The 18,083-nt window shown below is 39.1% G+C and overlaps 1 protein-coding gene across 2 annotated transcripts in view; it reads left to right on the top strand.

The window, feature by feature from the left end:
- PTPRR (protein tyrosine phosphatase receptor type R) overlaps nt 1-18,083 on the top strand; it is a 283,354-nt gene that overhangs the window by 21,868 nt on the left and 243,403 nt on the right. For both annotated transcript variants that reach the window (XM_008004011.3, XM_008004012.3), the window contains exon 2: nt 16,433-16,731. In XM_008004011.3, the coding sequence (XP_008002202.3) occupies nt 16,433-16,731 (299 nt within the window). The remainder of the gene's footprint in view (nt 1-16,432; nt 16,732-18,083) is intronic.

The raw sequence follows: 18,083 nt of genomic DNA, 5'->3' as shown, positions 1-18,083 counted from the left end.
TTTCATCTTTGGTGAGTTTCAATAGTTTGTGGTTTTCAAGGAATTATCATTTTATTTAAATTGTTGAATTTATGTGTAAAGGATTGTTATTTTCCTTTTTATACATTTTTACATCTGCTGAGTCTGTAATGATATCCCTCCTTTCATTTTATATTGGAAATTTGTGTTTCTCTCTGTCAGTCTTGCTAGAATTTTATCAATTTTACTAATCTTTTCAAATAACTAGCTTTTGTTTCACTCATTTTTCTCTCTTGTTTTTCTATTTTCAATGTAGTGATTTCTACTTTTAACTTTTTAATTTCTATACATTTATTTGACTCTTTTTTTCTTGTTTCTTAAAAAGGAAGCTTATATTTTTTATTTGAGACTTTTTTTCTATTCTAATATAAGCATTTAATGTTATAATTTTTTTCTCTAAACACTGTTTCAACTGCATCCCACAAATCGTGATATGTTGTATTTTTATTTTAGTTTGGTTCAAAATATGTTCTAATTTGTCTTGTGACTTTCTCTTTGGCCCATGGATATATATTTTTAATTGTACTTTAAGTTCTAGGGTACATGTGCACAACATGCAGATTTGTTATATATGTATACATGTGCCATCTTGTGCTGCACCCATTAACTCGTGATTTACATTAGGTATATCTCCTAATGCTATTCCTCCCCTCTCCCCCCATCCCATGATAGGCCTGGTGTGTGATGTTCCCCTTCCTGTGTCCAAGTGTTCTCATTGTTCAGTTCCCACCTATGAGTGAGAACATGTGGTGTTTGGTTTTCTGTTCTTGGGATAGTTTGCTCAGAATGATGGTTTCCAGCTACATCCATGTCCCTGCAAAGGACATGAACTCATCCTTTTTTATGGCTGCATAATATTCCATGGTGTATATGTGCCACATTTTCTTAATCCAGTCTATCATTGATGGACATTTGGGTTGGTTCCAAGCCTTTGCTATTGTGAATAGTGCCGCAGTTAGCATAGGTGTGCATGTGTCTTTATAGCAGCATGATTTATAGTCGTTTGGGTGTATACCCAGTAATGGGATGGCTGGGTCAAATGGTATTTCTAGTTCTAGATCCTTGAGGAATTTCCACACCGTCTTCCACAATGGTTGAACTAGTTTACAGTCCCACCAACAGTGTAAAGTGTTCCTATTTCTCCACATCCTTTCCAGAACCTGTTGTTTCCTGACTTTTTAATGATCACCATTCCAACTGGTGTGAGATGTTATCTCATTGTGGTTTTGAATTGCATTTCTCTGATGGTGAGTGATGATAAGCATTTTTTCGTGTGTCTGTTGGCTGCATAAATGTCTTCTTTTGTAAACTGTCTGTTCATATCCTTTGCCCACTTTTTTATGAGGTTTTTTTTTTCTTGTAAATTTGTTTGAGTTCTTTGTAGGTTCTGGGTATTAGCCCTTTGTCAGATGAGTAGATTGCAAAAATTTTCTCCCATTCTTTAGGTTGCCTGTTCACTCTGACCATAGTTTCTTTTGCTGTGCAGAAGCTCTTTAGTTTATTTAGATCCCATTTGTCAATTTTGTTGCCATTGCTTTTGGTGTTTTAGACATGAAGCCCTTGCCCATGCCTATGTCCTGAATGGTATCGCCTAGGTTTTGTTCTAGGGTTTTTATGGTATTAGGTCTAACATTTAAGTCTCTAATGTATCTTGAATTAATTTTTGTATAAGGTGTAAGGAAGGGATTCCGTTTTAACTTTCTACATATGGCTAGCCAATTTTCCCAGCAGCATTTATTAAATAGGGAATCCTTTCCGCTTGTCTTGTTTTTCTCAGGTTTGTCAAAGATCAGATGGTTGTAGATGTGTGGTATTACTTCTGAGGCTTCTGTTCTGTTCCATTAGTCTATATCTCTGTTTTGGTACCAGTACCATGCTGTTTTGGTTACTGTAGCCTTGTAGTATAGTTTGAAGTCAGGTAGTGTGATGCCTCCAGCTTTGTTCTTTTGGCTTAGGATTGTCTTGGCAATGCGGGCTCTTTTTTGGTTCCATATGAACTTTAAAGTAGTTTTTTCCAATTCTGTGAAGAAAGTCGTTGGTAGCTTAATGGGGATGGCATCTATAAATTACATTGGGCAGTATGGCCATTTTCATGATATTGACTCTTCCTATCCATGAACATGGAATGATCTTCCATTTGTTTGTGTCCTCTTTTATTTCATTGAGCAGTGGTTTGTAGTTCTCCTTGAAGAGGTCCTTCACAACCCTTGTAAGTTGGATTCCTAGGTATTTTATTCTCTTTGAAGCAATTGTGAATGTGAGTCCACTCATGATTTGGCTCTCTGTTTCTCTTATGGGTGTATACGAATGCTTGTGATTTTTGCACATTGATTTTGTATCCTGAGACTTTGCTGAAGTTGCTTATCAGCTTAAGGAGATTTTGGGCTGAGACGATAGGGTTTTCTAAATATACAATCATATCATCTGCAAAACGGGACAATTTGACTTCCTCTTTTCCTAATTGAATATCCTTTATTTCTTTCTCCTGCTTGATTGCCCTGGCCAGAACTTCCAACATTATGTTGAATAGGAGTGGTGAGAGAGGGCATGCCTGTCTTGTGCCAGTTTTCAAAGGGAATGCTTCCAGTTTTTGCCCATTCAGTGTGATATTGGCTGTGAGTTTGTCATAAATAGCTCTTATTATTTTGAGATACATTCTATCAATACCAAATGTATTGAGAGGTTTTAGCATGAAGGGCTGTTGAATTTTGTCAAAGGCCTTTTCTGCATCTGTTTGTCTTTGGTTCTGTTTGTACGCTGGATTACATTTATTGATTTGTGTATGTTGAACCAGCCTTGCATCCCAGGGATGAAGTCAACTTGATCATGGTGGATAAGCTTTTTGATGTGCTGCTGGATTTGGTTTGCCAGTATTTTATTGAGGATTTTTGAATCGATGTTCATCAGGGATATTGGTCTAAAATTCTCTTATTTTGTTGTGTCTCTGCCAGGCTTTGGTATCAGGATGATGCTGGCCTCATAAAATGAGTTAGGGAGGATTCCTTCCTTTTCTATTGATTGGAATCATTTTAGAATGAATGGTACCAGCTCGTCCTTGTACCTCTGGTAGAGTTCGGCTGTGAGTCCATCTGGTCCTGGGGTTTTTTCTGGTTGGTAGGCTATTAATTATTGCCGATTCTATTTCTGAACCTGTTATTGGTCTATTCAGGGATTCAACTTCTTCCTGGTTTAGTCTTGGTAGAGTGTACGTGTCCAGGAATTCATCCATTTCTTCTAGGTTTTCTAGTTTATTTGCATAGAGGTGTTAAAGTATTCTCTGATGGTAGTTTGTATTTCTGTGGGATTGGTGGTGATACCCCTTTTATCATTTTTTATTGTGTCTATTTGATTCTTCTCTCTTCTTTATTAGTTTTGCTAGTGGTCTATCGATTTTGTTGATCTTTTCAAAAAACCAGCTCCTGGATTCATTGATTTTTTTTTTTTAAGGGTTTTTTTGTATCTCTATCGCCTTCAGTTCTGCTCTGATCTTAGTTATTTCTTGCCTTCTGCTAGCTTTCGAATGTGTTTGCTCTTGCTTCTCTAGTTCTTTTAATTGTGATGTTAGGGTGTCCATTTTAGATCTTTCCTGCTTTCTCTTGTGGGCATTTAGTGCTATAAATTTCCCTCTACACACTGCTTTAAATGTGTCCCAGAGATTCTGGTATGTTGTATCTTTGTTCTCATTGGTTTCAAAGAACATCTTTATTTCTGCCTTCATTTCGTTATGTAGCCAGTAGTCATTCAGGAGCAGGTTGTTCAGTTTCCATGTAGTTAAGAGGTTTTGAGTGAGTTTCTGAATCCTGAGTTCTAGTTTGATTGCAATGTGGTCTGAGAGACAGTTATAATTTCTGTTCTTGTACATTTGCTGAGGAGTGCTTTACTTCCAACTATGTGATCAATTTTGGAATAAGTGTGATGTGGTGTTGAGAAGAATGTATATTCTGTTGTTTTGGGGTGGAGAGTTCTATAGATGTCTATTAGGTCTGCTTGGTGCAGAACTGGGTTCAATTCCTGGATATCCTTGTTAACTTTCTGTTTTGTTGATCTGTCTAATGTTGATAGTGGGGTGTTAAAGTCTCCCATTATTATTGTATGGGAGTCTAAGTCTCATTGTAAGTCTCTAAGGACTTGCTTTATGAATCTGGGTGCTCCTGTATTGGGTGCATATATATTTAGGATAGTTAGCTCTTCTTGTTGAATTGATCCCTTTACCATTATGTAATGGCCTTCTTTGTCTCTTTTGGTCTTTGTTGGTTTAAAGTCTGTTTTATCAGAGACTAGGATTGCAACCCCTGCATTTTTTTGTTTTCCATTTGCTTGGTTAGATCTTCCTCCATCCCTTTATTTTGAGCCTATGTTTGTCTCTGCACATGAGATGGGTCTCCTGAATACATCACACTAATGGGTCTTTACTCTTTATCCAATTTGCCAGTCTGTGTCTTTTAATTGGACCATTTAGTCCATTTATAGTTAAGGTTAATATGTTATGTGTGAACTTGATCCTGTCATTATGATGTTAGCTGGTTATTTTGCTCGTTAGTTGATGCAGTTTCTTCCTAGCATCGATGGTCTTTACATTTTGACATGTTTTACAGTGGCTGGTACCAGTTATTCCTTTCCATGTTTAGTGCTTCCTTCAGGAGCTCTCGTAGGGCAGGCCTGATGGTGACAAAATCTCTCAGCATTTGTTTGTCTGTAAAGGATTTTATTTCTCCTTCACTTACGAAACTTAGTTTGGCTGGATATGAAATTCTGGGTTGCAAATTCTTTAAGAATGTTGAATATTGGCCCCCACTCTTTTCTGGCTTGTAGAGTTTCTGCCGAGAGATCCGCTGTTAGTCTGATGGGCTTTCCTTTGTGGGTAACCCGACCTTTCTTTCTGGCTGCCCTTAACATTTTTTCCTTCATTTCAACTTTGGTGAATTTGACAATTATGTGTCTTGGAGTTGGTCTTCTCGAGGAGTATCTTTGTGGCATTCTCTGTATTTCCTGAATTTGAATGTTGGCCTGCCTTGCTAGGTTGGGGAAGTTCTCCTGGATAATATCCTGCGGAGTGTTTTCCAACTTGGTTCCATTCTCCCCGTCACTTTCAGGTACACCAATCAGATGTAGATTTGGTCTTTTCGCATAGTCCCATATTCTTAGAGGCTTTGTTCGTTTCTTTTTACTCTTTTTTTCTCAAAACTTCTTGCTTCATTTCATTCATTTGATCTTGAATCACTGATACCCTTTCTTCCAGTTGATCGAATCGGTTACTGAAGCTTGTGCATTTGTCACGTAGTTCTTGTGCCATGGTTTTCAGCTCTATCAGGTCATTTAAGGACTTCTCTACATTGGTTATTCTAGTTAGCCATTCATCTAATCTTTTTTCAAGGTTTTTGGCTTCTTTGCCATGGGTTTGAACTTCCTCCTTTAGCTCGGAGAAGCTGGATCGTCTGAAGCCTTCTTCTCTCAACTCGTCAAAGTCATTCTCCATCCAGCTTTGTTCCATTGCTGGCGAGGAGCTGTGTTCCTTTGGAGGGGGAGAGGCACTCTGATTTTTAGAATTTTCAGCTTTTCTGCTCTGTTTTTTCCCCATATTTGTGGTTTTATCTACCTTTGGTCTTTGATGATGGTGACATGCAGATGGGGTTTTGGTGTGGATGTCCTTTCTGTTTGTTAGTTTTCCTTCTAACAGTCAGGACCCTCAGCTGCAGGTCTGTTGGAGTTTGCTGGAGGTCCACTCCAGACCCCGTTTGCCTGGGTATCAGCAGCAGAGGCTGCAGAAGAGTGAATATTGCTGGACAGCAAATGTTGCTGCCTGATCGTTCCTCTGGAAGCTTCGTCTCAGAGGGGTACGCAGCTGTGTGAGGTGTCAGTCTGCCCCTCCTGGGGGGTGCCTCCCAGTTAGGCTACTTGGGGGTCAGGGACCCACTTGAGGAGGCAGTCTGTCCATTCTCAGATCTCAAACTCCATGCTGAGAGAACCATTACTCTCTTCAAACCTGTCAGACAGGGACATTTAAATCTGCAGAGGTTTCTGTTGCCTTTTGTTTGGCTATGCCCTGTCCCCAGAGGTGGATTCTACAGAGGCAGGCAGGTTTCCTTGAACTGCGGTGGGCTCCACCCAGTTCGAGTTTCCTAGTGGCTTTGTTTACCTACTCAAGCCTTAGCAATGGTGGGCACCCCTCCCTCAGCCTTGCTGCCACCTTGCAGTTAGATCTCAGACTGCTGTGGTAGCAATGAGGGAGGCTCTGTGCACGTGGGACCCTCTGGGCTAGGCACAGGATATAATCTCCTGGTGTGCCATTTGCTAAGACCCTTGGTAAAGCGCAGTATTAGGGTGGGAGTAACCCAATTTTCCAGACGCTGTGTGTCACAATTTCCCTTGGTTAGAAAAGGGAATTCCCTTACCCCTTCCTGGGTGAGGTGATGCCTTGCCCTGCTTCAGCTCTTGCTTGGTGGGCTGCACCCACTGTCCTGCACCCACTGTCCAACACACCCCAGTGAGATGAACCTGGTACCTCAGTTGGAAATGCAGAAATCACCTGTCTTCTGTGTCGCTCACGCTTGGAGCTGTAGCCTGGAGCTGTTCCTATTTGGCCATCTTGGAACCACCAGGCCCATGGATATTTAGAAATGTGTTTTTTTAATTTCCAAATTTTGGAAATATTCTTATTTTCTTTTTGTTACTGCTAGTTTAATTCCTTCATGGCCAAAGGATATACTTTGTATAATTTCAGTTTTCAAAATGTGTTATTTTATGGCCCAGTATATAATCTTTCTTGATGAATACCCCGTAAGCACGTGAAAAGAATGTGTATTCTGGTGTTTTTGGTTGTGTGTTCTGTAAACGCCTATTAAATCCAGTTGGTTGATGGTGTTGTTCTTGTACAACCTTGCCTTTCCTCCTTTTCTGTCTCCTCATACTATTGAGAGAGAACAGTTAAAATCTCCAATGTTAATTGTGAATTTTCCTATTTCTCCTTTCATTTTTGTCAGCTTTGCTCCATGAATTTTAAGCTCATTTTTGATGCATATATATTTGGGAATATTATGTATTCTTATGTACATTGCATCATATGTCCATCATTATGTAATGTCCCTCTTTATCCTTGGTAATTTGTTTGTGCTGAATTGATATTAATATAGTCACTCCAGCTTTCTTTTTCTTTTTTTTTTTTAAATTTATTTATTATTATTAAACTTCAAGTTGTAGGGTACATGTGCACAACGTGCAGGTTTGCTACATATGTATACTTGTGCCATGTTGGTGTGCTGCACCCATCAACTCGTCATTTACATCAGGTATAACTCCCAATGCAATCCCTCCCCCCTCCCCCCTCCCCATGATAGGCCCCGGTGTGTGATGTTCCCCTTCCCGAGTCCAAGTGATCTCATTGTTCAGTTCCCGCCTATGAGTGAGAACATGCGGTGTTTGGTTTTCTGTTCCTGTGATAGTTTGCTGAGAATGATGGTTTCCAGCTGCATCCATGTCCCTACAAAGGACACAAACTCATCCTTTTTTATGGCTGCATAGTATTCCATGGTGTATACGTGCCACATTTTCTTAATCCAATCTGTCACTGATGGACATTTGGGTTGATTCCAAGTCTTTGCTATTGTGAATAGTGCTGCAATAAACATACGTGTGCATGTGTCTTTATAGCAGCATAATTTATAATCCTTTGGGTATATACCTAGTAATGGGATGACTGGGTCATATGGTACATCTAGTTCTAGATCCTTGAGGAATCGCCATACTGTTTTCCATAATGGTTGAACTAGTTTACAATCCCACCAACAGTGTAAAACTGTTCCTATTTCTCCACATCCTCTCCAGCACCTGTTGTTTCCTGACTTTTCAATGATCGCCATTCTAACTGGTGTGAGATGGTATCTCATTGTGGTTTTGATTTGCATTTCTCTGATGGCCAGTGATGATGAGCATTTTTTCATGTGTCTGTTGGCTGTATGCATGTCTTCTTTTGAGAAATGTCTGTTCATATCCTTTGCCCACTTTTTGATGGGGTTGTTTGTTTTTTTCTTGTAAATTTGTTTGAGTTCTTTGTAGGTTCTGGATATTAGCCCTTTGTCAGATGAGTAGATTGCAAACATTTTCTCCCATTCTGTAGGTTGCCTGTTCACTCTAATGGTAGTTTCTTTTGCTGTGCAGAAGCTCTTTAGTTTGATGAGATCCCATTTGTCAATTTTGGCTTTTGCTGCCGTTGCTTTTGGTGTTTTAGACATGAAGTCTTTGCCCATGCCTATGTCCTGAATGGTACTACCTAGGTTTTCCTCTAGGATTTTTATGGTATTAGGTCTAACATTTAAGTCTCTAATCCATCTTGAATTAATTTTCGTATAAGGAGTAAGGAAAGGATCCAGTTTCAGCTTTCTACTTATGGCTAGCCAATTTTCCCAGCACCATTTATTAAATAGGGAATCCTTTCCCCATTTCTTGTTTCTCTCAGGTTTGTCAAAGATCAGATGGCTGTAGATGTGTGGTATTATTTCTGAGGACTCTGTTCTGTTCCATTGGTCTCTATCTCTGTTTTGGTACCAGTACCATGCTGTTTTGGTTACTGTAGCCTTGTAGTATAGTTTGAAGTCAGGTAGCGTGATGCCTCCAGCTTTGTTCTTTTGACTTAGGATTGTCTTGGAGATGCGGGCTCTTTTTTGGTTCCATATGAACTTTAAAGCAGTTTTTTCCAATTCTGTGAAGAAGCTCATTGGTAGCTTGATGGGGATGGCATTGAATCTATAAATTACCTTGGGCAGTATGGCCATTTTCACGATATTGATTCTTCCTATCCATGAGCATGGTATGTTCTTCCATTTGTTTGTGTCCTCTTTGATTTCACTGAGCAGTGGTTTGTAGTTCTCCTTGAAGAGGTCCTTTACATCCCTTGTAAGTTGGATTCCTAGGTATTTTATTCTCTTTGAAGCAATTGTGAATGGAAGTTCATTCCTGATTTGGCTCTCTGTTTGACTGTCACTGGTGTATAAGAATGCTTGTGATTTTTGCACATTAATTTTGTATCCTGAGACTTTGCTGAAGTTGCTTATCAGCTTAAGGAGATTTTGGGCTGAGACAATGGGGTTTTCTAAATATACAATCATGTCGTCTGCAAACAGGGACAATTTGACTTCTTCTTTTCCTAACTGAATCCCCTTGATTTCTTTCTCTTGCCTGATTGCCCTAGCCAGAACTTCCAACACTATGTTGAATAGGAGTGGTGAGAGAGGGCATCCCTGTCTTGTGCCAGTTTTCAAAGGGAATTTTTCCAGTTTTTGCCCATTCAGTATGATATTGGCTGTGGGTTTGTCATAAATAGTTCTTATTATTTTGAGATACGTCCCATTAATACCTAATTTATTACGCGTTTTTAGCATGAAGGGCTGTTGAATTTTGTCAAAAGTCTTTTCTGCATCTATTGAGATAATGATGTGGTTCTTGTCTTTGGTTCTGTTTATATGCTGGATTATGTTTATTGATTTGCGAATGTTGAACCAGCCTTGCATCCCAGGGATGAAGCCCACTTGATCATGGTGGATAATTGATCCACCATGGTGGATACATTTTTGATGTGCTGCTGAATCCGGTTTGCCAGTATTTTATTGAGGATTTTTGTATCGATGTTCATCAGGGATATTGGTCTAAAATTCTCTTTTTTTGTTGTGTCTCTGCCAGGCTTTGGTATCAGGATGATGTTGGCCTCATAAAATGAGTTAGGGAGGATTCCCTCTTTTTCTATTGATTGGAATAGTTTCAGAAGGAATGGTACCAGCTCCTCCTTGTACCTCTGGTAGAATTCAGCTGTGAATCCATCTGGTCCTGGACTTTTTTTGGTTGCTAGGCTATTAATTATTGCCTCAATTTCAGAGCCTACTATTGGTCTATTCAGGGATTCAACTTCTTCCTGGTTTAGTCTTGGAAGAGTGTAAGTGTCCAGGAAATTATCCATTTCTTCTAGATTTTCCAGTTTATTTGCGTAGAGGTGTTTATAGTATTCTCTGATGGTAGTTTGTATTTCTGTGGGGTCGGTGGTGATATCCCCTTTATCATTTTTAATTGCGTCGATTTGATTCTTCTCTCTTTTCTTCTTTATTAGTCTTGCTAGTGGTCTGTCAATTTTGTTGATCTTTTCAAAAAACCAACTCCTGGATTCATTGATTTTTTGGAGGGTTTTTTGTGTCTCTATCTCCTTCAGTTCTGCTCTGATCTTAGTTATTTCTTGCCTTCTGCTAGCTTTCGAATGTGTTTGCTCTTGCTTCTCTAGTTCTTTTAATTGCGATGTTAGCGTGTCAATTTTAGATCTTTCCTGCTTTCTCTTGTGGGCATTTAGTGCTATAAATTTCCCTCTACACACTGCTTTAAATGTGTCCCAGAGATTCTGGTATGTTGTATCTTTGTTCTCATTGGTTTCAAAGAACATCTTTATTTCTGCCTTCATTTCGTTATGTACCCAGTAGTCATTCAGGAGCAGGTTGTTCAGTTTCCATGTAGTTGAGCGGTTTTGATTGAGTTTCTTAGTCCTGAGTTCTAATTTGATTGCACTGTGGTCTGAGAGACAGTTTGTTATAATTTCTGTTCTTGTACATTTGCTGAGGAGTGCTTTACTTCCAATTACGTGGTCAATTTTGGAGTAAGTACGATGTGGTGCTGAGAAGAATGTATATTCTGTTGATTTGGGGTGGAGAGTTCTATAGATGTCTATTAGGTCTGCTTGGTGCAGAAATGAGTTCAATTCCTGGATATCCTTGTTAACTTTCTGTCTTGTTGATCTGTCTAATGTTGACAGTGGAGTGTTGAAGTCTCCCATGATTATTGTATGGGAGTCTAAGTCTCTTTGTAAGTCTCTAAGGACTTGCTTTATGAATCTGGGTGCTCCTGTATTGGGTGCATATATATTTAGGATAGTTAGCTCTTCCTGTTGAATTGATCCCTTTACCATTATGTAATGGCCTTCTTTGTCTCTTTTGATCTTTGATGGTTTAAAGTCTGTTTTATCAGAGACTAGTATTGCAACCCCCGCTTTTTTTTGTTCTCCATTTGCTTGGTAAATCTTCCTCCATCCCTTTATTTTGAGCCTATGTATGTCTCTGCGTGTGAGATGGGTCTCCTGAATACAGCAGACTGATGGATCTTGACTCTTTATCCAGTTTGCCAGTCTGTGTCTTTTAATTGGAGCATTTAGTCCATTTACATTTAAGGTTAAGATTGTTATATGTGAACTTGATCCTGCCATTATGATATTAACTGGTTATTTTGCTCGTTAGTTGATGCAGTTTCTTCCTAGCCTTGATGGTCTTTACATTTTGGCATGTTTTTGCAATGGCTGGTACCGGTTGTTTCTTTCCATGTTTAGTGCTTCCTTCAGGGTCTCTTGTAAGGCAGGCCTAGTGGTGACAAAATCTCTAAGCATTTGCTTATCTGTAAAGGATTTTATTTCTCCTTCACTTATGAAACTTAGTTTGGCTGGATATAAAATTCTGGGTTTAAAATTCTTTTCTTTAAGAATGTTGAATATTGGCCCCCACTCTCTTCTGGCTTGAAGAGTTTCTGCCGAGACATCTGCTGTTAGTCTGATGGGCTTCCCTTTGTGGGTAACCCGACCTTTCTCTCTGGCTGCCCTTAAGATTTTTCCCTTCATTTCAACTTTGGTGAATCTGGCAATTATGTGTCTTGGAGTTGCTCTTCTCGAGGAGTATCTTTGTGGCGTTCTCTGTATTTCCTGGATTTGAATGTTGGCCTGCCCTACTAGGTTGGGGAAGTTCTCCTGGATGATATCCTGAAGAGTGTTTTCCAACTTGGTTCCATTTTCCCCCTCACTTTCAGGCACCCCAATCAGACGTAGATTTGGTCTTTTTACATAATCCCATACTTCTTGCAGGCTTTGTTCATTTCTTTTTCTTCTTTTTTCTTTTGGTTTCTCTTCTCGCTTCATTTCATTCATTTGATCCTCCATCGCTGACATTCTTTCTTCCAGTTGATCGAGTCGGTTACTGAAGCTTGTGCATTTGTCACGTATTTCTCGTGCCATGGTTTTCGTCTCTTTCATTTCGTTTGTGAGCTTCTCTGCATTAATTACTCTAGCCATCAATTCTTCCACTTTTTTTTCAAGATTTTTAGTTTCTTTGCGCTGGGTACGTAATTCCTCCTTTAGCTCTGAGAAATTTGATGGACTGAAGCCTTCTTCTCTCATGTCGTCAAAGTCATTCTCCATCCAGCTTTGATCCGTTGCTGGCGATGAGCTGCGCTCCTTTGCCGGGGGAGATGCGCTCTTATTTTTTGAATTTCCAGCTTTTCTGCCCTGCTTTTTCCCCATCTTTGTGGTTTTATCTGCCTCTGGTCTTTGATGATGGTGATGTACTGATGGGGTTTTGGTGTAGGTGTCCTTCCTGTTTGATAGCTTTCCTTCTAACAGTCAGGATCCTCAGCTGTAGGTTGTAGCTGTAGGAGATTGCTTGAGGTCCACTCCAGACCCTGTTTGCCTGGGTATCAGCAGCAGAGGCTGCAGAAGATAGAATATTTCTGAACAGCGAGTGTACCTGTCTGATTCTTGCTTTGGAAGCTTCCTCTCAGGGGTGTACTCCACCCTGTGAGGTGTGGGGTGTCAGACTGCCCCTAGTGGGGGATGTCTCCCAGTTAGGCTACTCAGGGGTCAGGGACCCACTTGAGCAGGGAGTCTGTCCCTTCTCAGATCTCAACCTCCGTGTTGGGAGATCCACTGCTCTCTTCAAAGCTGTCAGACAGAGTCGTTTGCGTCTGCAGAGTTGCTGCGTTTGTTATTATTTACTGTGCCCTGTCCCCGGAGGTGGAGTCTACAGAGACAGGCAGGTTTCCTTGAGCTGCTGTGAGCTCCACCCAGTTCGAGCTTCCCAGCAGCTTTGTTTACCTACTTAAGCCTCAGCAATGGCGGGCGCCCCTCCCCCAGCCTCGCTGCTGCCTTGCCGGTAGATCACAGACTGCTGTGCTAGCAATGAGGGAGGCTCCATGGGTGTGGGACCCTCCCGGCCAGGTGTGGGATATGATCTCCTGGTGTGCCTGTTTGCTTAAAGCGCAGTATTGGGGTGCGAGTTACCCGATTTTCCAGGTGTTGTGTGTCTCAGTTCCCCTGGCTAGGAAAAGGGATTCCCTTCCCCCTTGCGCTTTCCAGGTGAGGCAATGCCTCGCCCTGCTTCAGCTCTCGCTGGTCGGGCTGCAGCAGCTGACCAGCACCGATCGTCTGGCACTCCCCAGTGAGATGAACCCAGTACCTCAGTTGAAAATGCAGAAATCACCGGTCTTCTGTGTCGCTCGCGCTGGGAGTTGGAGACTGGAGCTCTCCAGCTTTCTTTTGATTAGGTTTTCATGGTATATTGTTTTTCACTCTTTCACTTTACATGTATCTATATCATATTTGAAGTGAGTTTCTTGCACTTCTACACCTGCATCTGAGTCCAGAGGCAGGTGTTGATAGGAGAGAGAGGGAAAAGAGCTATGACTGTTGGCTGCTTTAGAATTACGGCTTCACTAATAGATAACTTGGCATCTCAATCTTCATTTTTCCAAAATTTTTACTTGAGTATATTCATAAAGCTGAAGTGAAGGAGGCAGTAGAGAGGTAGCATTTGAGGATGGAAAATACAAAACTCATTCCAGACACTAGGTCAGCAGTCCTCAAACATCAGAGTTTGAATATAAGAATTCTATTATAAATCTAGATTCCTAGGCTACATCTATAGAGATTATGCTTTGGTAGTTCTAGGCTGGGGTCTGAAAAACTGCATCATCATGTCCCAGGTAGCTCCAATGCAGAGAATCTAAGGACAGCACTATGAAATGTTTTTTCTTATCTAATGATTGTGGTAGGACACCTGATATTATGTGGCTATCTTAGAACTCATTACTCAAGAACAAGGCAGGACTAAGTTCATTCACACAGACAAGTGGATAAGGTTGGGAAATTTTAATTGTGTTTCAATTGTACTTCAACTTAGATTTTGTCCCTTTTTTGGTAGGCCAATTTTAGCACACATTTGTTAACTGGACTTATCTGTGCTATTTAGATAAAGTGGCTCTGAAAAGACTTGGTGTGATTGGTAATATATAAAAAAAAAGATTGAAGATATTTGTGTAATTGACTCAGTTTGTCAGTTATTTCTCCTCTTTTCAGATATCTACTTTCTCCAGTCTTCTAAGCTGCTTTTTTTCTTTTTTATTTACCATTTATAGAGAATCCAGAGTAGAGGAATTACTAGTTTTTACAGCCTTTGCTTTCCATCAAGTCTTGTATGACCAACATATACATCTTCCATCTTCAGCAACTCTGTTTCAACAATATCCCTTCAACTTTCATGTGAGATTATAAAGATAGGTTATTTTTTTAGCCCAAGTGCTTTATTCCATGATATAATAGATAGTATGAGAATCATCTGCTGTTACCAGTAGCTTTATCTTTTTAGACCACTTGAATTATATTTGATGTGGATCCTGAAATAGAAATGGAAACTAATCATCATGTCTTCAGTTCTGAGCATGCTAAATCGACCATAACTTTTTTAAACAATCAAGCCACCCATAGTTTGCCAAAGACGATGATTGGACAATTAATGACCTTTAAATAATTGTGCATTTCATTTCTCCATATTAAATGAATTCCTTGGATTTGGAAATGAAACTATCATTAAGAACATATGTAGTATAATGGAATTCAGAACCGGATACCTCGATGTTGTTATTCTTATCACTGTTTTATTCATGGAATATGGTGCTAAATGTTTTAGATGTATGTAAACTTTCTGACCACAAGGTGTATGTTTAGTATTTTACTAAAAAGTAATTTACTAAGTAATATTGTAGTGTCCTAGAAGAGTGTCTACATTTCTGAAAGGAATTTTCTTCTTTCCCTCTGAGAAACTATCTGATATCACTACAATGAAGTTATTCCTTTGGGGTTAAGAAATAAAATAATATACTATTTTCATCCTAGTTTACTTTTCCAATATCACTCATTTAGGGATGATTCTGTGCTTTGGAAAAGGTATATTGTATGCATAAATGAACTTGAGTTTTTCACCTAAGATAAAATAGAGAAATTTACAATGCCCAGTAGCATGAGGACTAGATCTGCCATGATAATGCTATTGAATTTGGGCATGTAAATAGCTGAAATTTGCAAGAAAAACAAAACAAAACAAAGAGCAGATCCTTGGATGATTTGGGAAGTAAAAGATAAAAATAGTAGAAGATTGGAGAAGAATTCTTGTAAAAAGACAGCACTTGTTACCATAGGCATTGGTACCCAGGGAAAATCTGGGGTACCATTGCTAGGCACTATGTTATATAACAGATCTCATGTTTGCTTTTCTAATTGGTATTTAACCTAGTAATATTCTTTTTGATTCATATGTATTATCTATTTCCTCCCGTGGCCAGTAGCAAACAGGAGAAACCATTGCATAAATATGCAATGAATATATACCTAACAGAAGAAATAAAGATGAATGTATTTGTTACTAAATAAATTAAATTACTGTAACAAAGATACTTAAAATAATAGCAGGTAAAACAATAGAAAATTGTTTTTCTCTCTTCTAGTCATCTGAGTGGGAACTGTGAGATTGGTATGGTAGTTTCACTTTCATCAGGGATCAGAATCTTTTGTCTTAGTGCGCTACCATCTTTGACACATGGTTTCTACCTCATACTCCTACCAGACCATCTGCATTTCAGCCAGCACAAAGGAGGAAATGTAGAAAGGAAGGCCATATCATGTCTCTGCTAACAGTGTTTACTTACATTCCAATAGCTATAACTTGATCAAATGGCAATGCTTAGTTGCAGGGAAGACTGAGAGAAATGTAGTCTCTATCTAGATGGCCATATTACTTACCTAAGTAAAGAGAGGATGGATACTGTTTGGACTACTGAAAGCTGTTACCACAATAAGTACACTCAGATTTCTTCCCTCAGTGAGCTTAAATATTGTGTAAGCGTGAAGAAAACTGTTCATTGTCATACAAGCAATAAGTATGAAATAAGAATTGTAGGAAATGCTTATATTTAAAGAAAGCTTAAATATGTTAAAAATATTTATAATTTCAGCAGCAGATATGACATCCAGGAATAGAAGCCCAACTAGGTATTGAAACTATGGGTGTAGACAAAGGAAATTTCTTAGTAAAAGTGGCCTCAGAATATCTGAAAAATAGGACTTTTTCAAAGTACATCCACTTCTATCCACCTAAAGTCCTTGAGAAGCCTTCATACCACCAGGTGTATTCTATTTGTTAAGAATCATGAAGCAGAGAAAGAAAGATGGAGACTAACCTAAATCCTTCACAAGTCTTAAAGCCTCTCAAGAAAGGGTAAGTCTCTTCATCACATATATCTACCTCTCTTACTGAATAGGGTCTCTGATATTGTTTCTGCTTCTTCCCTCTTTCAGGGTGCTTTTCAGGAAACAATGATCATTTTTTGGCAATTAATCAGAAGAAGAGTGGGAAGCCAGTATTCATTTATCAGCATTCACAAGACATTGAGAAGAGCCTGGATATAGCCCCACAAAAAATCTATAGACATAGCTACCATTCTTCTTCCGAAGCTCAAGTAAGCAAACGCCACCAGATTGTCAATTCAGCATTTCCTAGACCTGCATATGACCTGTCTGTCAATCTGCTGGCCATGGATGGTCAAGATCTTGAAGTGGAAAATCTTCCAATCCCAGCAGCAAATGTAATTGTGGTGGTAAGTAGTATGTTAAACTGATGCTGAGGCTGATGTTGATGCTTTCCTGTCATTGATCATTGAAAAAAGAAAAACACTGATTGTGAATAGTTGTCAATTAATCCCAATGGGTATGTACCACAGCACTTATTCTGTAGTACTTCTAATTTGTCACTTGGACTATTGTCTGTTTTCTTCCTCTTATGAAATCAGAAAACTTGTCTGTATCCTCTGCTGATAGCAGAATGCATGGTACATGGTAGATGCTTAATAAATATTTGAATAAAAGATTACTTTAGGAAGGCCTTATAATTATAGTTGAATATATCTTATACTGAGCCTCCTGCCTTCTGTGAGAATCTGTTGTAAGCAGATAGGCCTTAGTCTCAGCCTGTGTAAATAAATAGTACTTATTGAAGATCCTCTGGTCACTTGACTCAAATGCCAATAAATAAGGCAACTGAAAGGGAGAGGTGTGGTAGAGGGAGAGTAGTTTTCTGTCACTGGAGCAAATAAAATGTGTTGGGAGTAGTTGATAGATAATATTTCTGATATTACTGATAAGCACCATTCTTTATTAATCAAAGTGATAAAATGATCCCATTGCTTATGTTCTTAAAGTTCCCTTGCTTGTATAACCCAGATCAGAGGTTCCCAAATTGTGGAGGCATCATAGTTTAAATACATGCTGAGGTTGGCACCCTATTTGGACTATAGTTACTCTCTGGTTTATCACCATAATAGGAGGATCCACACTGAAACTATAAATCAGTAGTTAAATGGTTGTTATTGCATCTCTGCTCCAAAATATAATCAAATGAGTTGATTTGTGAGGCCAAGATAATTCAGTGAAACCATGTTTGCATTTTGGCAACTTCTCTATGCACCAAATGTAATTAAATTTAACAAGCTTCTTTTTTTTTCTTTATTTTTTTAACCTACTACATGTAGTATACTTAGTATTGAGAATCAAAGTTCCATTCATCGATGTTTTCAACTAGCATACACTGAGTATTTATTATGATCTAGGTTCCCCTTGGGATATCTGGAAATAGAGACAAATGAAATACAGTTTCTTGTTTTGCTTGGAAAATGTCTGGAGGGAAATATCAATAATTCAATAAAAATCACAAGCTAAGAACACAAGATGAACTCTTGTTAAGAGAAAATATGTGGGTCACTTGGCATCCTGAAATACTTGAACAAGTTTTCTGCATTTACATGAGTAGCAGATGTTCTGAAGGTGAAAGTCATGTACTGTGTTTATTCAGTGAAGATAAATGATGTCAATGATGTCTCTGTATCTGGAGATGCTCCTGTTAATGCTAGGGCTCTTGGGAGATGTTTCCTCTAGTGACCATCATATACCCATA

Source organism: Chlorocebus sabaeus, chromosome 11, assembly GCF_047675955.1.
Source record: "Chlorocebus sabaeus isolate Y175 chromosome 11, mChlSab1.0.hap1, whole genome shotgun sequence".
In the NCBI taxonomy this organism is placed as follows: domain Eukaryota; kingdom Metazoa; phylum Chordata; class Mammalia; order Primates; family Cercopithecidae; genus Chlorocebus; species Chlorocebus sabaeus.
This window is presented reverse-complemented; position numbering and strand designations above follow the sequence as displayed.